Source organism: Prinia subflava, chromosome 4, assembly GCF_021018805.1.
Source record: "Prinia subflava isolate CZ2003 ecotype Zambia chromosome 4, Cam_Psub_1.2, whole genome shotgun sequence".
Lineage (NCBI taxonomy): Eukaryota > Metazoa > Chordata > Aves > Passeriformes > Cisticolidae > Prinia > Prinia subflava.
Window position 1 is genome coordinate 27,963,409 of NC_086250.1, and position 27,617 is coordinate 27,991,025.

At 35.1% G+C, this 27,617-nt stretch overlaps 1 protein-coding gene across 8 annotated transcripts in view; it reads right to left on the reverse strand.

Annotated features, from left to right (window-relative positions):
• CFAP54 (cilia and flagella associated protein 54) overlaps positions 1 to 27,617 on the reverse strand; it is a 108,252-nt gene that overhangs the window by 7,392 nt on the left and 73,243 nt on the right. For 2 of the 8 annotated variants that reach the window (XM_063396275.1, XM_063396274.1), the window contains 16 exons: positions 27,139 to 27,308; positions 21,932 to 22,034; positions 20,351 to 20,489; positions 19,282 to 19,439; positions 18,903 to 19,088; positions 17,578 to 17,704; positions 17,131 to 17,271; positions 15,962 to 16,070; positions 12,221 to 12,326; positions 11,387 to 11,476; positions 10,731 to 10,872; positions 8,397 to 8,600; positions 7,012 to 7,208; positions 3,363 to 3,548; positions 2,036 to 2,142; positions 1,055 to 1,241 (listed from right to left, as the gene is read on the reverse strand). In XM_063396275.1, the coding sequence (XP_063252345.1) occupies positions 1,055 to 1,241; positions 2,036 to 2,142; positions 3,363 to 3,548; positions 7,012 to 7,208; positions 8,397 to 8,600; positions 10,731 to 10,872; positions 11,387 to 11,476; positions 12,221 to 12,326; positions 15,962 to 16,070; positions 17,131 to 17,271; positions 17,578 to 17,704; positions 18,903 to 19,088; positions 19,282 to 19,439; positions 20,351 to 20,489; positions 21,932 to 22,034; positions 27,139 to 27,308 (2,352 nt within the window). Of the gene's footprint in view, positions 1 to 1,054; positions 1,242 to 2,035; positions 2,143 to 3,362; positions 3,549 to 7,011; positions 7,209 to 8,396; positions 8,601 to 10,730; positions 10,873 to 11,386; positions 11,477 to 12,220; positions 12,327 to 15,961; positions 16,071 to 17,130; positions 17,272 to 17,577; positions 17,705 to 18,902; positions 19,089 to 19,281; positions 19,440 to 20,350; positions 20,490 to 21,931; positions 22,035 to 27,138; positions 27,309 to 27,617 lie in introns of those variants that run through there. The other 6 variants (XM_063396269.1, XM_063396271.1, XM_063396273.1 and 3 more) reach the window with 6 other exon arrangements.

Below are 27,617 nucleotides of genomic sequence, written 5' to 3' on the forward strand. Positions count from 1 at the left end.
TACTGAAGATATGATAAACAAACACCCTGACAAGATGATATTTATACATATATAATGCATGGCATGTTAATCTTATTAGTATTCTAAATTCATTATTTTACCAATTACTGACATATATTAATGAAAGTTTGAGCAAACACCTTCAGGTAATCAGAAACATCCACTAAAGGACAGCTCTATCTACCCTTCTGAAAACAGGGATTGGCCAAAATATCATTTGTTCTCCAACCTGGTCAAAATACAGCCGCATAATAATGGCACAGTGCACAACTGTCACTGTTTCACAGCATCCATCAGACAAAATGACAGCCTCTACATCATTAATCATTTCACATAATAGATACAAAGAGAATCCTGTCACATGATAAATGTCTCCCACTTTGAAAATAAACGTCTATTTTGCCTTGGCATTTATCAAGCACCACTTATGCTGTGGCAACATTCTGTACCAATGACATTATCTCAAACAGAGCACATGGAAAATTCTGAAATTACCTTTTGTGTGTGTGTATGTGGGGAGAGTTATTTGCTTATGGACCACATTCAGCCTTACTAATAAAAACAAAAGAAGATGGCATAGAGAAAATGAAAGTAAATTCAGTGCCAGTTTTAGTCATTTCTCAATAACGTTATTAGAAAGTTCTTATTTCAGAAGCCACCACTGCCCATTTTACATTGAAGATGTGTAAATGATGTTTAAAAAGCACTTTTGGGTTGATAGCCATGCTAATTTAACACACTGCCAAGGGTTTTCAGATGAGATTACTATAAATTAGGTATCAGTTTCCCAGTCTACATAACTAAAGAGGTAGCCTTTATTTTCAAGTAGAAGGTTGAAAATGCCTGGTTTTGTTTTTTTTTATAAAGTGACAAGCAATACATAGGGAGAAGTTAAATATTAAATAGAGAGTGAAAGTATTTCAACTTTTCTGTAAAGAGGTGAAGGAAGTTTAATGTCTGCCTTTATGTCTGCCTTCCAAGCTGCCTGTCATTTATTTCCCCAAAACAGACATCTTATTCAAACACATGTAAGAGCTGAACTGTTCCCACTTACTTCTGTTTTTTCATCAAGATGCACTTTCGCATCACTCATTTTGGGTTTATTTGAAGGACTTATTTTCAAAGTTTCACTTTGCTCAAGAAAACTTGTAGGTACTGAAGTTGAAAAGCTCTTAGAACCTTGCATCAATATTTCAACTTGCTTCTTGAGATCAGACAATTTCTCCCTTAAAGAAATAATTCTAAAAGAAGACAAAGTTTTCATTACTACTGTTATAAAACATCTGTTGTTTCCAGGTTATAATCAAGCTGACCTAGCTTTTGTTACATATTGATTAAGTTCTACATTTTCTTTCACTTCAGGACTGATCTCATAATTTTACAAAAATAGGTTTTCCATTTAATAAAGTGGAGATATAGTGCATTAGCTTTTTACATTAAAAACAGGAAATATTATTTTAGGTATGCCTCTCTAAGAAAAGGCTTTTTCATCCAACCAGAACAAGGGTGGCAGAGGCTGCCCCATTATTTCTTCCCTTCCACCCATTAAGCAGTTCCAAGAATTTTAAGAGTAGATGAATGACAAGGAAGAAATAATAAAAAATGCCATAGGATGTAAAACTAATGGCAGAGTCTGGTGCTACAACTGAGAAAAATTCTTGCATTCTCAGAGTTGTAATATGGGAGGGAGAAAGTAGGTGATCCACTGAGAGAATGGGAATAACTGTTGGGAGTGCTTCTTAGATCTGCTACACTGCTATGCCCATGTAATATAATTAGCATATGTTACTTGGTTCTTTAAGAATCAAAACTAAAATGCTAATGAATGCATTGAAAAAGCAACTGTTTGGGTGGGTTTAACACTGTGTACAACATCTTACAGTTTTTACAGTCAAAAATCTTTGAAAAGCAAAAATGAATGCTTTTAAAGATTTACAGCTCTTTGATATTTTGCACTTTATTTTCTCTCGCTCTAAATGGCGGATTGATCTTTAATACAGCATGAAATAACAGGACAGAGTCAGTGATTATTTACCTAGCCAATGGAATCCACAAGTGGCCTGAAAACGCAGATGTTGGACTAAAAACCGTGATGTCACTCATCTTGACAGGGTTTATATTATAAGCATAAAGCAACAAAACCTATAAAAGAGATGGAATGGCAAAACTATGGCAGTAGACCTGAGCTGAGTTCAGTGATACAAGAGTACTATAAATATCAAATACAGTGTGCTGATGAAGCCTTAGATAACTGAACTTCAAAAAAGAGTGGAGTGTGACTTCATATGAATTTGTACTCCACTCAGTTTCTGTAGTTTTTAAATTAATTTAATTAATTAAACTGGATATAATTACTATGGGTTTAAAAAATAGGTATACCCCATGGTGCCACTATGAAAATTCCGGTGTTGTCTTGATGCCCATCAATCATATGCATGGCTGTCATCATGCTAGGCTTAAATCCGTGGAGTGTGCGCAACTCCAACAACACCAATCTAATAAAGCCATACCATTATAAGAAAATCAAATAGAATGTTGTCATCTTTCACTGCAAGAATTTAGTAGTGCAGTTGAAAATATGCTTCCTAATGGTAGCTGAATATTTTGACTATATGGAAAATGTCAAGAATATGGAATTCATGCATTATTTGGTTTTAACAGTTGTCCCTGGTCCTCTACTGATCTATATGGCCATGGTAAAGTAACCTGCAAAACCATATAAAAAGGTACACTATTTACATTAACTTCACAGGGCTTCTATCAGTTTCCTAATAAAGATAAATGGGTCCAATAGAAATTTAGAAACGGATCTGCTCTGCCAAAAAAGTTTGAGATCTTGGATTTATATTGCTGTGGCAGAAATTTTACCTACACATTGTTCCCTTGTGTAAAGATAGAACAAATTTCACGTCAGTCTTTCACATTACTGCAACCCTCCCATGTCTTTCATCTTTCAGGTTCAGTCTGATCTTTCAGGAAAATGAAGCTTACAAAATCCCTTTTTCCCTGTATATGTGTATCTTTGCTTTTCCAAGAGTCTCCCACCAAACTATTATTCAAATGTCAGGTCTACGCAGACTTAGAGTGGACATCTTAAAGATATCAGGGATTTACAACAGGCATGAATACAGTACAGCCTGGAAGCTCTATAAGGGCAAAAAAAGGTGGGGTTTTTTTGGCCTGCCAACAAAAAACTGTCACGTTATCCTGTTTTTCTAAAGAGCAGGTTTGCAGCAGAGTAAATAAACTCTTGCTATCAGCAGAATTTGATTTAAAAGCTGATAACTCATAACACAAATATTCATTGGAAATGAGATTTCATTTGCTCCACTACCTAAGGAACTGCCATGCTCTAGTTATACCTTTGTTTCTATATGGCTTGATGGCTTTGGCACAGAAGGAATATACCACTGAATGTTAATTTCCTTAAACAAAGCAGTTGCTGCCCTACTCTCTGTCCGCTCATCTTCTTCTACAATGACAGAAACTGGAGAAGCTATTCTCACATGTGACACTTCTGATGCAATTTCACTAATATCAAGAGACACCTGAAACACAAAATAAAAGTTTAAATTGTATTTTCTGTAGTGAAACAGGAAAAATCTGTTCTAATCTAGTGTCTACTGGAATTGGTATGACTTTCGTTCCAGCATAGATACATGTTTATTTAGGTAAATGGGTAGATTTTAAAAGTGTCCTTTTTACCAAGTTAAGACTTTTCAAAACTCATATGATGACACATTTCAAAAGGTAATACAAAGGATCTGTAGGCTGACTTAGAGACACCCACAGTCACAATGATTGTTGCCTTTGACTTAAAATCATTACGGCATTATGGGTTTGGCTCAAATCTGTTATTTGGCACACTGGGGATACAAAACTTAGCGATGAAAAAGTAATTTGTCAAGTATACATACTGATAATTAAAATAAGTTTCTGAATGTTAGAATAATGCTTTGTTTATATTTACCTATCTGTTTTCTCAGCTGTGCACCTAACAAAGGGTGACACCTGCTGAAAATTCAATCCATTTGTGAGCATATTGTATTTTTGTAAAATGTATTATAATAACAATGTATTATATAACAATGTATTTTATTAAAATACATATGGAACATTAGCAGGGCATTCATCAAATAGCTATTGCTGGCTGTCATTCACCAGGAAATTAATGCAGGAATACTGTCAGCCAACATTCATTCATGAACAAAACCTTTTCTTAAAATTGTGAAATATTTGATTTAAAGGCTGAACAGTAACACATCATCTCTATTTTTTAAAGTATTACACAGATCTGCAAAGAACACTGGCCAAAGTCACGTTTTCAGGGAATGTGGGAGCTATTTGAAAAGGTCCTAATGTCTCCATCATTGATTCCAAAATGTGGACACTGAAAACAGCTCCCTGGGAAGCTAGTTCTCTTCAAACTTTGAATATTCATTGCTGAAAAAATAGAGAATTTAACCTATTTTCTCTATGAAAAATCCAGCATATGACAACTCCAGGACGGTAAATCCAAGTGAGCAGAAGATAGATTTTTCCCAATAACCTAATCACACACCATTAAGCCAGTTACCATCCCACATGAAACTTTAGTAGAAGTGAAGGTAATCATGAATCCAGACATGGGAAAGTCAAATTTGAGCACGTGTATGTGCCTTCAGTGGCCACAACCCATGGTAAGCCATGGCTGTGCATGGAGACCCCATCTACTAGAGCCCTCTTCTGATTCAGTAATGAACCACCCACTATTCCTGCTAGCATGGACTGTGAACAAAACTAGAAGAAAACATATATGGACATGGGAAGAACCTAATTTATACTGTGCCGTGAACTAGAACTCTTAAAATTCCATTTTATGCTATATATTTCTTTCTTACATGTGTGTTATGGGTTTTTTTTCACTGAACTGCCTCCTTTGGGTTTCTTTCCATATTGAATCTTTTTAAAGAAGGACATTACAAAGGCTTTTGTCAAACTGGTGGGTTGCTGAATAACATACATAAATATTTGTCTATTCAACTTTCTCAAAAGCCTGAAAACAAACTTAGCTAAGCATTTCCAGTCCTACTTACTATCATGGAGCAGAACAAAAAAACAAGCATGAAAAATGTAAAAGGGCCCAGAATTTTAATTATAGAACTAATGTAGTTTGGATTCTTTGGTCAGCAGACCTGAAAAAACCTTCAAGAGTCAGAATACAGAGATAGATGTAAACATCTATGAAACAACTTTGTACATAAAAATCATTCTTTCAAAAAGTATGTCTATCTGTACTGTTAAAACTCACAGTAATAAATTACAATTACACTTTTAAAATAACATCTATAGCCTTCTGGATAGTTAAAGCTTCTAAAAATGTGATAAAAATCAATGAATCTTCAAATTAAAAAAAAAAATAGTAAGAGCTATGCTTGTTAGCTGTCTACAACAGTGAAGTTAACACATGATTATGCAGCTTGCATCCGTCATGAACATGACAGTGAGCTCTGAAGCTTATTATTCTAGGACACTGTAATACTAATTATGTCAAAAAAAGAGCAGACAGAATAAAATAATTTTTGATATATGATGGCTGTTATAAATGTCACATACCATATATTTACAATTTATTCAGTGGCACAGTCAGCTCTTTGTTGGGAAATGAGTAATTATATGCTGTCCAATACTGCAGAAAGTTCACCAACTCTAGACAAGCTACTTTCACAGCAGTATTTTTATAACATTCCAAGTTCTCCCTCCTCAAAGCTTCCCTGTCTCCATTTAATACTAAATATAATAACTTAACAGTAAGCCACAGAGAGTCATCTGTTGTCACAGCAGACCTTGCATTAGAGATAGAAATGAGACGAGACACACACTCTTGTTCATAAAACATGAAAAGGTCCCAGTTTATTCTTTCTCATAACTCAGCCATCCTGACTACAACTCCAGCAGACTGTGACTACAGCAAGCTCCCACTGCAGGCTTCCCTTGCAGACTCTGGCTGCAGGCTCCAACAGCAAGCTCCAACTGCAGATTCAGACTGTCCTTACAGCAGACCCCCTCACAGCAGCAATTCTCTCTGTCATTTGGTTAGTCCCCATTTGGTCCACCCTTCCTCTGGATCATAACTCATTTGATCTGTCCTTCAGTTCCTCCCCGGACCACCCAACTCATCCTTTTATCACACGCATCCTTGTTGGATATAGCTCATTAGGGGCAGGGCTGGTTTTGGTAATTAACAGGGTGAGGTTGCCTGTAATCCTTTCTCCTGCAATTTGTCATTCTAATTTTTAGTATTGGGATAATTATTAATGTGAGAAGTAGGATTGAGAGACTTTGAAGACAATTATTTTTACAGTGAGTCTTCAAAGACAACTTTCATTCAATGTTCAAAACATGTACCAAGGTCAGTGTAGAGTCCAGAATTCTAATTCAAGATTTATCTGAGTAATGTATTCTGAGCTGCCTACGTTTGAAAACTTAAATAGGCTGCTCACAAGCCACAGATCTAAAAAGTTTTATTTTTCTAACCAGCTGATAATCAGTGAAAAAAATTGGCATACAAGACCTTCAAAAATTTTTGAGAAAATATAATGTACATATTTTTTGAAAATCATGTTTTTATTATGGACTAAATTAACAATATAGAGACTTGTACATACAACATCCAAAAACCAACCTCAGGACAGTTTTGGTATGAAAGATGGAGATTTACAAGATTTAAAACCTCAGCCCTTACTGAGTTTAATTATTAACCAGTAAAAACACCGTTTTAAATATCATTCTGCTTAATCTTGTAGGGTCTAAATACACTGGCTATGGGATGGAGATTATTTTTGCAGGAATGAATAACATAAGGATATTTGCATTTGTTAACTATGTAATTCACTGCATGCACAACTGATCCTCTGCATAAACAATTTCATTATTCTGTAGTGCTCCCAGAAATATCACCATTGGAATTACTGAGAATCTGAATGAAATACCAGTATAATATTTTTGGAAATTTAGAAAGAACTTAAGTACCTCTGAAGAATCAGTAGTTGCACTACTGGGTGGCGTTTCTACATCACGTAGTTCTTCTGGAAAATTCTCAAGACAACACATTGAATATTCAAACAAATTCTTTTCAAGGAAAGAATGCATTTCTGCTATGCGCAGGACAATTCCTGTGTCAGAAATCAAACCAAGGTGTCCATCTCTTGGAGAAAGTGATCCAGGTCCTGGGTCAGGGGCAGTTTTTAAAAAAGATTTTTAAAAATGCATCATTTTTTGCCATTAAATCGTCAAGTTACTACAGCTACTCTATACTCATAAATTCTGAAAACATAATAAAATATGTAAATAGATTCAATATCAAATAATGCATATCCAACAGTTATGCTATTTGTAATTTTTCACCAGTGATCAGATAATGAAACACACCCTCTTCAGACATTATAAAGTAGCATCAAATGAGATGTTTAGTTTTGATGTGTAGGTACTTCAGTTCAGAGTGTAAGCACCAGTATGTTCACTAGATGCCGAAGCACACACTAGAATAAACACATATTTATTTAATACAGTAAAATAAGCTTTAAGAGCTCGTAAGATCCCAGTTTAGACAGCTAGGGGCTGATAAGGTGAGCTTCCCCCTAGGCTCCCCAACAGCTAACTACAGCTGAGATTTACATGCACATTTGGACACCTACTTGTAGATACCTTCCTGTCCTTACAGTTCTGTAGTGAGCCAGAATACTTTCATTTGGTGCTGCAAGGAGAAGACCCAGCCCTCTCTGGAACTGTTCCTTTCAGAGTTGCTAGGTTTCTCTCTAAACAACACCTATATGTACAATGCAGTATTGTTATCACCTACTGGCTCATCACTTGTATATCCAAAAGCTGGCCATCACATGTAGGTGCATGGGATCAGGGCCTTGCAATGAATGGATCCTTACTCTTTTTGAAAGGTCCTATCTATTACCATGTTCTGCTTAGAGTGAAATAACCCAAACATGCAAATCATATCTGGGGTTTAGTCAAAATACATTCAATAATGCTCAGCTTTCCAATTTACTCTATTCTCAGGTCTTCAGAACAGAACCTCAAACTGAAAAGATTCATTTATGATATGACTTAAGCTTGATTTCTGTAGAACTTCAGATGTAGTAATAACAGTTAAGTTTTGAGGGAGGCCTTCCTGGTATTATTGAGGCTTGTGAATAACTACAAAGAAAGGTAGTAATATCTTCACTTGCAGCATTTGTAAACTGACATAAATCTGGATTTCCATTAAGACTTTTTGCATTTATACAATTTAAAGGAACTCAAAATTAGGCTATTTCAGTTGATAGCCTTTAAATCTGACACTGTTGGCTCTCAAGAGCCATCTCATCTGTAGCAGTTTTCTAGAAGGAAATTAAAATACATACCAGATAGGTTTGTGTTGTAAATTCTTTTTAAATGATTGTGGTAGCGAATGAGGTGAACCCATGTTACTGTATCTTTCTTCTGGCTGCCCATAGTGACAAGACTTTCTGTTCCTTCACTTTCACTCTGAGAGTCTTCTGTGATTTGTTTGTTTTCAGTAGAAGATACTTCAGGAGTTTCAGAAACAACATTGTATCCCTCTGCAACTTCAATAAGAGTTCAAGAACACACATGAAGTGGTTGGAATTCAAAAGCTATTTCTGTGTTGTGTTGGAATTGACTAATCTGCAACTAGAAGCGTAACTTGTGAACCTGCTTATATTTCTCATGCAAGAAAAATTATTTCTATTCTGCTTTAATATGAGTTAAAGCAGTAAATAGCCTTAAAATTAGTTGAAAATTGTTTCTCAGATCATGGGCAGGAACCTTACTAATCCTTGCAAGAAATTCAAAAGGAGTAGAGCGCAAAGCGCATTTTCTCTCTCTGAACAGAAACCCATTATTTCTACATGTTGTCCAATAGAAGATATTCAGTAAATGGCAACAACACAAGGAGTCATCGGTCATAACTGCGGCAGCTGAACTTCCCAGTTATGTTGTCCCAAACTCAGAAGAGTTAGCTACTCTGAAGGATTCATTGTTAGTTTTAATCCTTCTTCCCATTTCGATATTAAGCATATTTTCAATGAAATATACTCTTAACTGTGAAATAAAACAAAAGATAATATTTTCTTTTGTGCTGCCTAAAAGTTGTACTTGTGCAGAAAGAGGAAAAAATTATCAGTACAGATATCACTACATCAGTGCTTACATTCAATACTGGTTTTTACGGTATAAGTACATGGCTCTTTCAAAAGCACAATTCTTGAGCTCTGTTTCTCTCTCGAAATTGAACAAACATTATGTTATAGTGATTCCTAGCAGTAAACTTTCAGAAAACAATTATGAGTAATTCTACAAAATCTGAATATCTCTATTAATCCTGATATTTCACTATCAATGCCAAAAGTTTAAATGGCCATATTGTCTTGTAGATGAAAACCTAAATATGTGTTTCACTAAGAGTTTCACAGAAAATATTTAGCGCACTATACTGAGAATTTACATTTCAATTTACATTTTTCTATTTTGGCCTACTATTGCGCTTCACATTTTCTAATCTTCTTTGTATTGGCTAACAAAACTATCAGGAGAAACACCTGCTGCACGCTAAATGAAAAAATGATCTGTAATTATAAGCAAATGGAGCTAGTACAAAACAATCAGATGGAAAGTCTTAGCATACAACATTTGTTTTCATAAACCAATCAAAACACATATGTTTAAATACTGTACAGTATGCAGATATGGCTCAGTTTTGCCAGCACCTATCAAGCAGAGCAATTCAGTCTTTGTCAGTCACTTGGGATAATTGAAATTAAGTCACTGAACCAAAATTTTATCACTAAATTAATGGTCCCTAGTTTAAAAATAAGAATTATTATTTTGCCTTAGTATTTATATAAAATCTAGCAGTCATTATCTCAGAATTCCTAGTTTCTGAGAAACTGTTGGGGATTTTTTTTTTAGATCAAAAACTTGCATTTCATCAACTCCTTTAGCTGAAAAATAAATGCAGAATTTAGAAATAAACCAGGCAAAGTTCTACCAAACTAGTGGAAGCATATCTAAATAATAATCCATTGGATTGGAAAGACAGTGAAAATTTTCTTATACTGACTTTGACTTTTAGAATATGGTATCCAGACAGAAAACTTTGCAAGAGTTCGGGCTTGCTAGTTTTGATGCGTTTTGTTTTTTATGGTTTTGTTTTTATTTCATTGGTTGGGTTGGGTTTTTTGCAGGATGAGGGGAGAGAAGCTATTCAACACCAACATCTCTATGCAAAATCAAGAGTAAAACTGAAATTCTCCAAGGAAAAGCTAATATACCTAGGGGAGAACATCAGTTATAAGTCAAAAAAAAAAAAAAAAAGTAGTGATGACTGATAGGGAGGCCAATATCTGCTTTGCATGTCTGGGGAAGTCCTGTAACAAAGGGCCATCTGCTTTTCCAAAATTATGGCAGCATGTGCACTCTGTCTTTCTGAGCCACAGTATACAAACAATGAATTTTTCTTAACATATTGAACATATGCACAGGTTCATATTTAAAGACCCATGAGGTGTCTACTTAATATTTTGTATTGCTATGCATGATGAGGCTTTTGCTTTTACTTTCCAAAACTGATATATAATTTTTCATAAATTAAAGTTACATATTAAATGTACTACTAGATTGCATATATAGCTTATTATTTATTTATTTTTCTGATATTAGTAGGTATAAAGGAATACCAGATATGAAATCTCTGTACGAAGAAAAAAGATCCATAGAAGCAAATTCTGGGATTTTTTGTTGAACTTCATCCTTCATGTTCTGTTCTTTAACACTCTTCATCCCAATTAACAGCTGAGAAGCAAGTACAGCTTCACTGACCTAAAAATAACATTTATTTTATTCGAGACCCATTCACTACAGAATTTATATAGATTTTAAAATCTTAGAGTAGCAAGATGAGGAGAAAAAAATTAAATATTTAACATACTATGTTTTTAAAGGGAAAATATTTTTTTTTTCTGACATAAGGTACACATTATATCTAAAAAAATCATTACTGATGACAGCTTAATTACTACATAGTGATTTCAAACCAGATATCCTCATCTGGATGCCACTGATGTCAGTACACATGTCAAATACACGTGCACACATATCAGGTCATGTGCCATTTTATTTGCACTGAATCAAAGTTAAAGCAAACAGAGTCAGATCTGTCCAAGAGAGACTAAAGGGATTATTCAATGTCCATTTTAATTTTATTAAACAAGACCCATGCCAGAAATTTCAGGAAACCTTAACACTCTTGTTTGTATTGCCTTATTTGCTTGTGCAAGTAGAATAAGATGAAGCAAAAAAAAAAAAAATTACCTCTTCAGAATATTGCACCAACCTGTGTAGCTGCTCTTATTGCAATCCAGGCTTGTACTTTGTTGACTTCTGATTTCATAGCCTCCACAGAAGACATTTCTGAAGAAGAGGTCTGAAAATTATATACCAGTTCATAATCAGGATTCTAAATATAGTACGGTAAAATATATTCTAAACATAGAAGAAAGTCCTCCAACTTATAAAATAATTGTTTTATTTGTAAGTTGTAAAAATTGGCATTGACCATAAATCCATGGATTAATTACTAAAAATGAAAAAAATTCCAGAGCATACTAATTGGCTGCTCCTGGAAAAAGTTTCCTCAGAGCAGCTTATACTATGGTCACTATGGTATACAGTGTTGCTATCATATTCCCTTTTTTTTAATCTTAATTAACCCTTTTCTCTAATGTTACACATTTTGCTTTCCATCTATGTCTTGTAGAAACTTTAATGTGGTTAAAGACACTTATATTTCTCAGAGTATCATACATACTTGTATAGAAAAATTTAAGTCTGATAAAGTTAGCATTTAAAAAAAACCAGGTTTGAATGTTAAGTATAGTTTGCAAGGTACAAATTAATTGTATATAATTGGAAATGAACACACTGTTGGTTCTGTGTCTTCCTATTTTATACAGAAAAATACTTTAAATATTATCATTTAATGCAATAAACATGACAGATAACATCAAACAAGATCAAATTCTACTATATGATTTCTTTGCGTGATTTTTCTAGGACTGTCAGTATCAGTATTATGTATAAGTCATCACTGCAAGTATTAATATGACAAGGTGCACAATACAGATTTCCTGTTTTGAAGGGGCCACTGCCCAAAAGATAGAAAACATACACTCGATTTGGAAGACACCAACTTATCTGTCTCTGACATTTCCTCATTATATTTGGCAAAATACAAATATGATAGTGCTATTTCAAGGTACGACCGTCTCACTAACCTGTAAGAAACAAATCACAGAATAATCAGCTTTACTATCAAAGTAAACATTACAGTGATACAATCTGATTCCTGCATAAGGCTAGCTAGATACCTCACCAAATAAATCATTCATCCAGCCCCCATCATCTACTTAAAGTGTAACTTTTTTCAGAAATCTATGGGATCCTGTTTTAAAGTCATGCGAGTCTAAAATATCCCTATGGTGTGCTTAACAAATAACACCATGATTTAACAGTAAATCAAATATAATTTGCATTATTTGAAACAAATATTCAATAAATAAATTGCAAATGTTTAGTAAGAAAACTAATTCTACAAGAGAAGTGATCTAGTGATCTTTCTGTACTGTTTGTCTTCCTTGCTCGAGTTAAGGCATTTACCCATTGTTCTGGTTTCCTTGAAACATAGGTAGCTGAATTTGGATATCAATCAAATTGATTGTCCTCAGTCAAACTCTTCCAAGAATCAGCAAAAATACCCACAGTGGCCAAAACACTTTTCACAGAATCACTAGTTTGGAAGACGTCCAAGATCACCAAGTCCAACCCAGCCCTAACACCTCGACTAAACCATTGCACCAAGTGCTACATCCAATCTTTTTTTAAACACATCCAGGGATAGTGACTCCACCACCACCCTGGGCAGACCATTCCAGTACTTTGTTATTCTTTCTCTAAGAAACCTTTTCCTAATATCCAGCCTGTATTTCCCTTGGCATAGCTTAAGACTGTGTCCTCTCGTTCTGGCAGGTGCTGACTGGAGAAAGAGACCAACCCTCACCTGGCTACAATCACCTTTCAGGAAGTTGTAGAGAGTGATAAGGTCACCTCTGAGTCTCCTTTCCTCCAGGCTGAACACCTCCAGCTCCCTCAGCCGTTCTCACAGGGTTTGTGTTCCAAGCCCCTCTCCAGCCCCGTTGCCTCCTCTGGACGCGCTCAAGCATCTCAATGTCCTTCCTGAACTGAGGGGCCAGAACTGGACACAACACTCAAGGTGTGGCCTCACCAGTGCCCAGTACAGGGGAAGAATGACCTCCCTGCTCCTGCTGGCCACACTATTCGTGATCCAGGCCAGGATGCCCTTGGCCTTCTTGGCCACCAAGGCACATTTCTGGCTCATATCCAACCGGCTGTCGACCAGCACCCCCAGGTCCCTTTCTGCCTAGGCACTGTCCAGTCACACCGTCCCCAGCCTGTAACATTGCAGGGGGTTATGATTATTGTGGCTAAAATGCAGGACTCGGCACTTGGACTTACTAAACTTCATCCTATTTGACTCTGCCCATCCATCCAACCATTCCAGGTCTCTCTGCAGAGCCCTCCTACCTTCCAACAGATTGACACACACTCCCAGCTCAGCGTCGTCTGCAAATTTGCTAATGAAATACTCGATACCCTCATCCATGTCATCAATAAAAATATTAAATAGAACTGCCCCCTGAGGGGGTCTGAGAACAGACCCCTGAGGAACACCACTGGTGACTGGCCCCAGCTGGATGCAGCACCATTCACCACCACTCTGGGCCCAGCCATGCAGCCAGTTCCTAACCCAGCAAGGAGTGCTCCTGTCCAAGCTGTGGGCTGCCAGCTTTTCCAGGAGTGTGCTGTGGGAGACAATTTTTTTATTTCCTAATTGGGCTCAGATAAGGAACTTTCTTAGTTCTGAGTTCTGTAACACAATGTTTCACATCTTCAGACAGTGCTCACCTATTCCCACTCTCCTCCTATGTTTCCTTCTCTTTTCAGTGATTTTTACAGTAGTATTGTAAACTAAGCAAAAAAAATGTAGAATCATAGAATGCTTTGGGTTGGAAGTGGCCTTTAAAAGTCATCTAATACCATTCCCCTGCAAGAAGCAGGGACATCTTCAACCAGATCAGGTTTCTCAGAGCCCTGTTCAACCTTACCTTGAATGTTTTGAGGTACAGGGCATTTACCACCTCTCTGGGCAACCTATTCCATTGAATCACCATTGTAAAAAATTTCTTCCTTATATCTAGTCTGAATCTACCCTCTTTCGGTTTAAAACCATTATCCATTGTCCTATCACTACAAGCACTATTAAAAACTCTATCTCCATCCTGTAAGCCCCCTTTAAGTATTGAAAAACTGCCAAAATGTCTCCCCGGAACCTTCTCTTTTCAAGGCTGAAAATTCCAATTCTCACAGCCTTTTCTCACAGGAGAGATGTTCCAGGCTCTCATAATTTTTGTGGCACTCCTCTGGACCCGCTCCAACAGGTCTTTCCTATGCTGAGAACTCCAGAGCTTGGTGCAGTACTCCAGGAGCAATTTCACTATATCAGAGCAGAGGGGCAGAATTACACCCCTCGACCTGCTGAAAATAACTATACCTGGAGAATTTCTCCAACGTTTCTATTCCCTATAGGTTTATAACAGTCTTTTTATGCAGACTCCTCCTAGCCCTGCAGATTTCTTCAGATCTCATTTATGAATTAACTTCCCCAAGCACAGCAACTAACTTCTGCTCACAGAGTTACTATTCTGGACAGATTAATATCGCACAGAGTCGGTTGTTTATATAGTAAAATAAATTCTAGCTGTAGTACAATTTGTGTAAAGCAAAATACAAAAGTCAGAGTACTGTACAGTTAAAGACTGAGCAAACTAACTGAGAAGATGGCAAATTCTCCACTTGGCTGGCAATAACTTAGTTAAATTTCTAGTCTTGCTAATAAAAAAGGATGTGAGACATCAAGAATCAACTTTAATTGAACAATCCCACAGATATCACAAGGCTTGTATAAATGTGAGCACAATGTTAAGTTCTCTAAAACAAGAAAGCCGTGGTCCATTGATGTCGCTGTACATTCTTTTAGAAAGATGGTAGCAAATTAAATAAGAGGGTAGCAAATTAAACTTGCAAAACTTCACCACAATCTGTTTCTGCACCATCTTCCATCATGCAGGCTGCTTGTTGAGGTTTATTATTATGCTACTACTTCTACATTCAGAGTTCTGGTTCATTAACTTAAGTAACAGAATACCCAAACAAGCAAGGTAAATTGCTGCCTTTACACTGTCTCTAACTAGACATGGCACATTATTCATTTAGACTGGTCAAGAAACAAAAAAACTGAAGTCCAATGTATCAGAGCTGCTTGACAGAATTTATTGGCTGTCTTGGCTCAGCTCTTCAGGCATCTTCTAGGCTGATAACTAATGCCAAAGTCAGTGTCCTGATATCTGCTACAAACACATTTCCTACACTCCTTCTGCCTCTGCTCTTCTGAATATTTCTGGCTGGTAACCTTTTCAAGCTGGTTTTCTGTTATCTGGAAGGGGGCAGACCATAGCTCATCTTTTGAAATATGAATAAACCTCCGGTTTAATTGATAGGTCTGTTCCCACTGTTGACAGATATGGTACAAATTTGGAAATAGAACAAAAAGCAGTAACTTTTGTGTAGCATTAAAAATGCTTTTAAATGTTCTCATTGTTTGTTTTAAATAAGAAAATAAATATCCACTAGCTCTACTCTATTAAAATAAAACTTTCTAAAACATAAAAGATACCCCATAATAGAAGTCCCAGACCAAATCTCAAAAACTGTTAAAAAATTACATTCATGTATGATTTAAATTATTTTCAAAGTTATATAGCTAGATTCTTACTCATAATTTTGATCATGTTTCTGGCTGATCTTAATAGCTTCCAACAGGGTTTCAATAGCTTGAGATGAGTTGTTATTGCCTGTTTCAGTTATCTGGCGTTCTACCTGACCTTAGAAAGAAATATAGGAAGTAGATTTTCAAGATGTTAATATTTTTTCTTCTGTAAGACCCACTCAATCTCTTTTTCCCTCCAGAAAAGTTAAACAACACAGTACATTATCTATTCTGCTATAAGCAAGATCTTTTCCAGTTTGTTTAAAATGCAACGCACAATGCTGTGTGTTGTAACGCACGTGTTATGTGTAACAACTGTAAATGTAACAACTTTCATCACGGAGTAGCTAAAATAACCGAACTTGTGAATCAAAATGATGCCTAACATTTCCTGATCCCAACTAGCAGAGCACTATACATGAGCAGTTAATAAGCAGGCAAAGGCCAGTTCTGTGCTGTGCTGCACACACAGTGTGTTGTGCTGGGGACATCCCACAGGATAAATGCAGCCCGCTTGCTGTAACAGAAAAGCCTGTTGGCAGCATCTTCTTGGTACTTTTCTGTAAAAGTGAACCAAGAGATTCTTATGTGACTATGCTTTTTGTTTGACAGTAGAAATGATGAATAGCATTGTTTTCTCTCAAGATTAGCTAAAAGACCAAAATGAGGCAACATTTTCACAAACAGGATTTGCATATTGTGCTATATCCTGATCAGAAGTATGTTCAATACTGCACAATTTAGAGTTCTCAGCCTCTGCAGTAATAGGAGATTATCTACACTATCAAATTTTTCTTTTTTGAAGTGTTAACTCCAAAATATGGCATTCTAGGAGATACATTACAGAGTCTTCAATGTCTTTCTGGCTGGGATCCTCACAAACAAACACCTCCTGGTCCAAAACATAATGTTCTTAATCTTGTTGGCCACGCCCTCAGATCCCTGATAACATACAGATGAAAGTAGTTCTAATCCAGTTTTGAAATTATTTGTAGACTAATGCATCTTGAACTCCCATGGTGTGGTACTAAACACAGGAGAGAGATCTGCATCTAGACAATGAGATATGTCCAAATCTATTCTAGTTTTACAGTAAAATGTCTCCCTTTTAAGAGACACCATGCATAACATTGCCTAGGATGGCACTTGGGATGTACAAAAAGGGGTTTATTTACCTATCTGAAAAAGAAGTTCAGCTTCCATATCTAATTTTTTTGTTGCAGAGGCTCTGCAAAGATTCAATGCTGATTCTAAATGCCTGAGAGCATGTAGCCATTGCAAATGATCTCCTGCAGCCATAGAAGCTAATGTATGTCCTAAAGAAAAAAAACCAAAACAGTTCTTTGTAAATTATTTAGTAGACAACCAATTTATGCAAAATTAAGCTAATTCCTTAGAAGAAATGCTGCTACGTATTTCCTGTTACAGTCCAATTCCCAAAAATTCAAGTGATTGATGCATATAAATACAAAACTATAACATTGTTTCACTAATGTACAATGCCATTGAGGTTTACCTAGGCCACTCAAAAGAAGCCCAAGCTACACCAATCAACCCATTCATAAAATATGAATGAAAATTAACTGCAACTTTAAAATAATAATGAGTTGTGTTCTTCTTACCAATTTTCATTTTGACTTGGGCTAGCAAGTTAATATGTGGCAGGTAGACATTCTTAGTGGGCAAGACCAGGCAAGTCAATGTACTGTCTTCTATTTGCCATTCAATGGGTTCACCACAATAAAAAATCTATGGAAAGAGTAAGCTCAATAAAATCAAGTTGCAGACAGCAAATTAAATAGCAGTTTGAAAAAGTAAGTTAGGTATTGCAAAACTGAAGTGTCTTGAAAAGAGCACTAGAAAAGGATTCAATATTCCTGAATTTCTTTACTTTAGTGTGTACTTGTCTTGCAGAAGAATCTTGTGATGTAAACAATTTGTATGAACTCTTGATTGAATTTAATAACATTAGACTTTGTTTTTTAAAAGAAAACTCCCTAAAATCAGTCTTTAAGAAATAGATCTCACAAGTAACCAAAGCTCTGGAAAGAAACTGTCATTTTTACAAAGAAATCTGACATCCAGCAAAGGCCGGAAAAGAAAAAGAAATTAACATGTAGGGGCCATCAAACCTTTCATTCATGGAGATAAGACAATGGGGAGACACTGTAAAGTGTCAAGTCACTTGAAGGCTAGCAAGTCTCACAATTGCAAGTTTGAGTCTGAAGTGACTCATATGATTCTTTAGTACTCAGGGAAATAAATATTTCAATGGATTAAACTTCTGTTTTAAAAAATATGAGGAAAGAGTTTGATCTAAAAACTTTTTTCTATAACCTGTACCAAATTCAGACAAAAATGCCTACTATTTTTGGATCCCAAATAGGCAAATGATTTCGTACTCTCATGAAGTTCATTTCTTTAGGTTTATTTTTTTAATTACATATTTAAATTTTTACATGGAAATTATTTCTTCATATCAATTGTAACAACTCATCAATCTAAAATATCATGCTACTTTAAATAGATTGTTCTGATTCAAATTATTCTAAGACAAAAAGCTAAGTTCTTGGATGCTTAAGAATTAGGAATTTAATGAGATCTACATTCACCCTGAGGTGTTGGGAACCATCCCTCATTGCAAATGGTAAAAGTGAGTGTTCTGCATCCCTTTAAAAGTCAAACTACCAATTTCTTTTTTCACATCTGGATGTTTATTTTTCAACTATTCAATATTTTTAAATTCTGTGAAAATACAAGACAACACACGTGAGCATGTATGATGAATATGGATAAAGAGTTTGGTAAGATTAACTACTTCTTTACACTATTCTAATGTAGTTAAAATTGAAGTGATCAGTTACTAGGAATAGCCCCTTCTCAATAACTGATAAAATAGATTCCAGAATAAATAAATAAATTTGCAAATGCACCAACATGTACTCACTGCTTTAATTGTAAGCTCATGTGCCAAAACAAGCAAGTTTAATGGTTGCACTGCAGAAGAGCAATGTTCTGAATCCTCTGCTACTTGCAGTAGCAGTATTTCTGCCAGCAGAAGCATACTTTTCACAAGAGACAAAGAAGCTCGCAGGGAAATAAATATATTGTCTTGGAATAAACCGATGATATTCTGTTTGGACATAGACAACATAAACCAAAGTAGTTACTATCTTCCTGTCTATTTATGAGGACAAATCATGCAATGTGAAAAATAATCTATTTTAGAGGCACTATTTCAAGCTTATTTAATGCTGCCATCAGCTGTTCTGACTATACAAAAAGTGCATCAAAGAAAGCAAACAATATTTCCTTTGTGTTCAAACCTGCAAAAGAAGTTTAATGTCTGCCACAGGACGTTTTTCTTGCAGGTCAAGAATAGCAGCTTGCACCATCATTTCAGCCTGAGTCTCAATATCACCAAAGGCTTCTGCCTCTAATATAACTTCTTTTATCACACTTCTGCGCTCAGCCACATCATTTCCTAAAAGATGAGAATACATGAATAGTAAAAATACAATAGAAAATAGTTTATTGTGTGTTTTAAAATTCTTAAACATTTCCACACTAAAATGTTACAGAAAATATGACATTATAAATTCCACATTGCACATGTACCATTCCATCGAACTATTTTGTGTCAAATTTACTTTTGAAAGAATCGCTTAGTTTGTAGACTGCACTAGGTGTAAGTTCATCCAAATGCATGCTTTTTATGCATGACACCAACATAAATATTAAGGTATTTCAGACCTGTTCTACTTATTCAAAAATCTGATTTTAGTTAAAATTGCAAAATATTAATAGCCTTCAGAGAAATTATTCAGAACTGACTAAGTAAGAGTTTGGCAACAGGCTTAGACTGATTTTGATATTTAAATAAGCATCAGAGTTGTTCATAGAACCAAAGAATGAAAAACACTTTTATTCATAACCAAACTTCAAAAAATGTATTTTGCAATATCTCTTTTAAATAGTTAAAAAAATAATCTGGAACATTTTTAGGAGCTATGTAGGGATATTTCATTTATTGGAGATATAGAAAGTGAAAATAATTTTGAGACTTTTAAAACCAGAAGTACTCAGCAACAGTGCTTTTTAGAACAATCATACTTTCTTAATTACACTAGCACTTTTGAAACTTTTAGACACAATTATCAAAAGATAATGACCATTAAATGAAAATTAATATAATGTTTTCATGTTCTAGGAGAGAATGTGCTCATAAATATACTTCCCTTATTGAATTGGATGAATTTAGTACAAATAATTGTTCAGTGATAATACAAGCCCCAGAATTAATGCTAGTATTTTTTAACTATGAATAAAACTTGTATCTGTATAGGCTCAGTTGCCCAATATAATCCCAAAATCTAAAGCAAGAAAGTGTAGTACCTTTCACATCACCAACACCATGTATCTGTGTCATGAGTGCAGTCACTAACGCTGCTCGACACCTCAGCCACAAATGTACATTCAGGTGCTCTTGTGCTGTTACACGGGGAGGGAGCTCAGCACCTTCAGTGGTGGAGTCCTAATAAGTCCCAAAAGCAAGAAAAATGTTACTTTCTAGGTAACATACTTTACTACAAACAAGGCAACAGGGTAGCATCAGACTAAAATAAATTAAATTAATACAAATATATTACAAATAATAGTAACATTCTAAACAGAAGTTTATTTGAAGAGTAGATACATATTTTTAATTACAGGAGGCCATTCATTATTTAATTTTTTTATATATATAAATAATTTTAAGCATTGAATATTAAACCACTTTTTATGTGAGACTCCGTAAATATATCTATATACTATATTTGTTATGAAGAATAATTCAAACAGTTTTTTATGAAGAATAATTCAAACAGTTTGGATTTTATTCCACTCAGATAGGAACATTACACAAAATTCTAAGGCACATAAAAGCCCAATTGTAGAGCAGGATCAGTATCAGTTTCTAGTACCTCAATAATGACTAGAAAACAAATAGTTTTTGATTTCTAGTTTTTTGTGTTTCTGGTGTTTAGAAACAAATTTTAGTGTAATGTATTACAAGTGTTTGTGACAATGCTCAGTTCAACTCCCTGTGCTATCTTCATACATTCTAAAAAGTCTTTCTATTACAAAAATTCTACAGTCCATGTTCTTTTATTTGTTTCAGCAAGCAGTCACTGGACAATGCACCACCTGCATTTTACTTGCACAAAAAAGCACCATGACTGACTTGCATTGATGCAAATGAAGAAAAAAAATATCTATAGCTCAGTTACTGGCTACAGGACCATCCTAAGAAAAGAGAGGAGCAAGTGCAGAGAGACAGAAGCCCCTGATATACAACACAGACAGAAAAAAATTACATTGCATTCAAGAAAGTCCAGTCTCCACAGATGTTCAAAATATCACTGCTCAATTGCTCTGTCCATATGAGTCAATTTGACTCACTGTGCATTAAAGAGTGATTGTGTAGTGTGTGACCAACAGGCTTTCCAAAGCACAGGTCAGAATCTCTACGTGTTGGACAACACAAATCAGCTGAAATCTTGCTCCTTACGGCACACAGCAATGATGTGAAATGCTCCATCTGCCTCTTTGAAAGAGACTTCAGTTTTCAATCAGAAAATCTAAAGGACCTTAACTGAATGGTAAAAGATTTGCAACTGACTTTTTTCACTTCCTTTTTGTTTGGGGGCTTTTAAACAACAGAAGATTTTCAGTGCAGCCATTTGAGAGCAATAGAAATAAAAACAGTAATTCCTAATCTCATACAAATTATAATGAAGATTACAGACACACTGAGCACACCTTGAGCACACAGGTACCCGAAGCATGTCAAAGATAATTTTTTCTCCAGGTTAATGTTAACCACATAATACAAATGACTGCTATGTTCTAATATTATGAAAATCCCTCAACACTTAATACAAGAAAGATTCATATCCAAAGAGAGGTAAGGTTAAAACAAATATCCTCACATACCAAATACTCCCTTTCATCCTTTTCTTCCTGAAAATGAGCCACGTCCATTCTAAAAACTTTTGCATCTTGGAGCAGTCGAATTGCAGAGAAAGCCAAAGCAACACTGTGGTATAGAGCAATATTATTTAAAAATACTAATTATATTTGCTACTTTATGATTATATTAAAATAGATACTTCATTTTTTACTATGTCAGAGATGTAAATCACCAATTACCAATTTTTGCTTCAGTTTTACTGAAGGTTGCACTCAGACTGTTTTCTGAATTTGTAGGTACTGCATTATGAAAGTGACAAAACAGCAGTAAGAGAAAAAGCTTTGCCAATAACAGACATAATCTGATAACATTTCATTGTTAGGGTGGTCAGGCATTGGAATAGGTTGCCCAGGGAGGTCACCTTGGCTGGAGGGGTTTAAGAGGTATCTGGAACTGGGTGATACAATTTAGTCGTTTAGTGGTCACAGTGGTGATGCTGGGTTGATGGAGGGACTTCATGAGCTCAGGGTCTCTTCCAACCCTGATGTTCTATTATTCTATCAATAGCATATAAACTAAAATATATCATATTCTATTGGAGCAATCAAAGCAGAACTCCATTATAATTTCCAGTTACACACAGAATCATAGAATCACTTTGACTGGCAAAGACCTGTAAGATTGTGAAGTCCAACATTTAGATCTAGTCAAATCACTAGATCAAGACCAACCATGGCATTTCTGTCTTCAGGGATAAGTTCTTAGAAATTAGAAGATGTAAAAATACTGAAAATTACAAGATATATTGAGAAAGTTCTATATCATCCACAACTAAGGTTAATACCTTTCTCCTTAAAACTTTTCTGGGCTATGCATTAATCCTTCGGTTAAATACACATGGTCAAATGCTCACAGGATCTAAGTAAACACCATAAAGATGATGAGGCAAAACCTCACCAGTAGGAAAGCACATAATATTGCATCTACCGTACTCCCCATCCCATATCCTAAATTCTTGTCTGGAGTTCTCTCTGAACAGCACCTTTGAAAGATACAGACACCATTAGGACTGATGCAACATTCAATCCTCTGTGTCAAAAAATGGTGGGCCTAGATCTCAAAATATTGTCAGGTTTCTTAAGGTAAGAACTACTGGATTTTTCTTTTTTTTTATGTCTTCATAAGCACTCAGATACAGTCAAATAATGTTCCATTTTCATTACATGTACAAAAATGTGTATCTGCAGCAGCAAACTGTGAATACAATGATTTCACGATTTGAAGACATCGTGCAAAACTATCATAGACAGAAGACCTTTTTCATAACAGGAATTGCTGTCCAGAGAACACACTACTCAAAATATTCTGAGAATTGCCAAAATCAATGCCTCTTTGTGTTAGTTTTTCTCAACTGCACATTTTCCTCTATGTCTGTAAATCTTTACTTTCCTATATCTTCTCTAAAACATTTTTGAGTTTGATTTTGGGGGTTGTTTTTTTGGGAATTTTTTTTACAATTCTACATGTACTCTGCCCACAGAAACATTTTTTCTAATAATTCTTATCCACCAGAGAGTATGCCTAGCTCACCACTTAGAAGATCTTTTTCAGCAGGTTAATTGTTAAAAATGTATAACCAAAGTTCTTATCTATGCTGGTTTTTTACATAGACTCTCTTTACATAGAGACTGGCTGTTATGACGCATATTAAAAAAAAAAAAAGAAAATAATTACTAACAACTGAAAATCCTTTTTACACTGCCAGAACTATTCAAAGAGATTTTAATGCAAGAGAGATTCAGGGTCTGTGTGAATTTACTGCTTTTGAGATGTTCCAGACTAATGGTTACACAGGCAAAGATCTTGCACAAAGAATTCTGAAGAGCTGAACTACTTCTAAATTACACACATTATTCTGTCAACATGTGTATAACCACAGAATGGATAACCTCCTGTTTAGATAAGAGACTAGTTAAAGTCTTCCTGTCATTTCTGATTCTATCCTCCTTGCTGTTTTTGTGACGCAGACCTGGATGGATTACACCAATTCAGCACAAATAGACCCCAAAGTAACAATGAGAACCGGAGCCGTTAATATCTCGGCTTTTACCTTTCAGAATTCAATCTCATGAATCTCCTTCATCATCCCTTTTACCTCAGTTTTAGTCAACAAAATGAAAACAGAATAAATCAATGTTGAGTTTGATAATAAGTTTCTCTCTAACAACAGAGAAGGTGAAACAGAATTTCCTTATAAATGCAAACAGAAAATAAGGATAATGCAATGATGTACCCCAACTGATTTTCTTTTTTAAGAGTTCTTCCCTGAAACCAGGTATCAAAGTTAAAATTACAGCAAAATCTGACTTTTCTTAAAACATTTATGGAGATGCTATGGTTCACATCTCAAATACCTTGAGAAGGTACAGCACCTGAGAGAATATACAGGTTATGAACAAATATTAACCTAAATTCCTCAGCATCACTGCCTCAAGTTAACTGCTCTTGTCAACATTTAGCAATACTGAAAATGAGGCTATTTTTACCTACATGGCTACACATAGATTTCTTAAGTAAAATATGACCACAAGCCCAAAGATTCATATATGCCTTGTTTTAAGTAACAATTTATTCACATAAGCAGACAAGCACACATTTGGGTAATTAAAAAGCTCACATTCATAGGATAGACACCATGTAAGTACCCTCCTTGAGATTAATGGGATTAGTCCTATATATAAACTTAGTCTGAAGCATACATTTTTTTGCAAGACAGCAGCTTGTAATGCAGAAGCTTCCCTTGATGAAATTTTTGTGAACCCTGTTCTGCTGTCAACAAGAGTGATGTGTCTATATATTTCCCATGATAAAATACACATCCTTTTATCAGCTGAATCAGAAAGTGACAAGATGATCAAAATAGGAAAGTACAGCTGACTGTAACAATTTCACCACTAGGTCATTTTGCCAAAGGAAAAAAAAAAAAGATGAATTTCTGTAATATCATGCAAAGTTTGATTTCTAGGGTGGCAGGCAGGAAACATTCAGCTGCCTGAAGAAATGTTTCATTTGTATCTGAGGCAGACATATCAGCAGTTTCCGTGGCAGTGCAATAAAACTGCAAAATAGGTTAAAAACCCCCAAACTTTTACTTCGTTTTTTTTTTTTCCCTGCTACTGACCACTATCAATATATAAGACCCACTAAACAAACACCCATCAAAAATTTGAGAGTCAGAAAAAGTGATATATAAAATGCTTAATATCCATTGAAATCCTCAATATTCTAAAAAAGTTTCCTCAATCTGAGACAAGTTATAAACCAACACAGAAACTAGTCTCTAGGATATAAACTGCATGGCATAATGAAGAGTGCTGCATTGAACTGCCTTGCATATACTGGAACCAGCTCAGCAGGGTGAGAATGTCTGAGACAGGACTCTACTAATGCAGGTTTTACCAAGTCTAGTATCAAACTAAGATCACACACACAATATTTCATGAGCGTGCATACTGCTCCTTGGTTACTAGTATAGTGCCTTTATAAAACTCAGAATGCTCAAAAGTGTTATGAGGTGACTGTCAGTGACAGATGGATTTCTCCTTGCCAATTTATAGTAAATGAATCTAATTCAAAAAGCACCGAAATGGATTTATACTTCATGATTAGAAATGTCTACAAATAACCTGCAAGTTCTTACTTTGCTTCTTCACTAATGACATTATTGCTAAATTATTACAGTCCTAATATCTAAATTTTTGGGAAACTGCTTTCTTTTAAAATAACATACACAAAACCTGGGGGAAAGACCACAGTGCAGACTGTTACTGTTTTCAGTTCAGTAGTCTATACAACACTGTGAAATTCCTGCCCTTGTTAATTATTTTTATTGCTGTATCATAACAATGCAAAAGCAATTGTGCTATTTAAGAGTTATTGATTTGGAGAGTTTTTATTCAGCTAAGAGAGCTGAGAGAAGGAAGGTGGCTTGTTTTGTCATAGAATAAACTTTTTTTTTTTTAATTGGGTAAAAAGTCCCACCAAGACTGATTTATTTATTGGCCTGATGAGCCACCTACCACTGCATCAGCAATCTTCATCACTATTTCAACAATAAAGGGTCAATTTTTTCCTTTTTTTATGCTTACTGTGATATAAGATTTATTGTAGTCATTCCACTGTGTTTAGTTAGACTAGACCTAACAAACATTACAAATACTGATTACATTGTACGAAATCTCAATCTAGTCTGGCAGGTGATGGTGCTACACCTGAGTATGCTCCATCTGCATTTGGCAATCTCTACACTCAAAGGTTTTTCCCTCTAATAAAATATTAGATAAAAAAGAGCTTCAGACTGATAAAATGATTTATTGTTAAACATCCTTCTTACACAAATTAATGTAAAATTACAGGTATGCTAAACAGATGAATCTTCCTATGTACAAGATCAAAATAATGCTTCAAATTTCTGTATGTCCATTATATTCCAAGAATATTAAAATTGTAACTTCATTAAATTCTCCAAAAGAAATCAGAATCCCAAAAAAAATATCACAGAATTTGGGAATGTTAATTTGAAGAAAATATCAGGCAGACAGATACATAGAGCTAATACAGAAGTATTTTAGACACTATCACTAACAATATCATTAATGCTGCTAAAATCTATCATAATATGTTAATGTTTACTTCATGCTTTTTAATCACTGTAATTTAAAAAATAAAATTTTGACATTTTGATTTGAAAACAATAAGTAGCAAGAAGAAAAGTTCCTTTAGGACAGAAACATGGGGCATTCTAGAACAAAGTAGAATTTAGTAGTTCAGAGATAACATAAGTGCTCTGTTGTACACTTAAAAATTATAAGAACACACATGATCTAAAATATCCAGACTTTAACCAAAACCATGAAGATTGCAACTTTTTGTTTTTATACAACAGTTTATCACAAAACATCTCACAGAGAAATTGTAACTGATTCTCTGGGCCAACTGAATCTCTGGCCCTATAACTGATCATCTTTTAAAAAGCAAAAATTAAGCAATAATAAAAAAATCAAATGCCTGTTTATCATACATTTGTAAATATACTAATGGAGTTGTTACAGATAACTATTAAGATTTACAATACTGATGCAGCAATAAAGCAATTATTTTTTTAATCACTGGTGGTGATAATAAGGTGGTCCAGGCTGTGCAAGATAAGGTTGTTCATAGTGTTACTTACCTGAGAGGTCCTTGATGCCTTTGCTGAGAAATAGAAGCAAGTTCAAGTTTGGCCTGAATAAGAGCCTCTAAGTCTTCCACAGAATAACAAGATCTGTCCCCATCATATTTCTCCTGTATGTCCTGTACAAGATAGCTAAGACTTTCTTCAGCTTCTGTCAATAAAATCCCCTAGAAAGAACACAGAGTTGTATGATTTCAAAAAGTAAAGGAATGAACATTTTCTTTAGAAATATATTTTTCTGTATAGCTTGCTATCACTGCATCTTAATATAAACTTAGGTGCAACATGCCTTTTCTATAAATGGGGGTGAGGTGGTGGGGAGGTGGGTAATTCTGCTTTTCTCAGGTTTTTAGAATCATTGTGTTCAAATCAGCAACATCTTAACTGTGCCTGTACTATTGCCATGCATGCTTAACTACATATTTTAAGGCTTAGCAATGTTACTCACTAATTTCCCATTCTTTAGCTAATAGCTA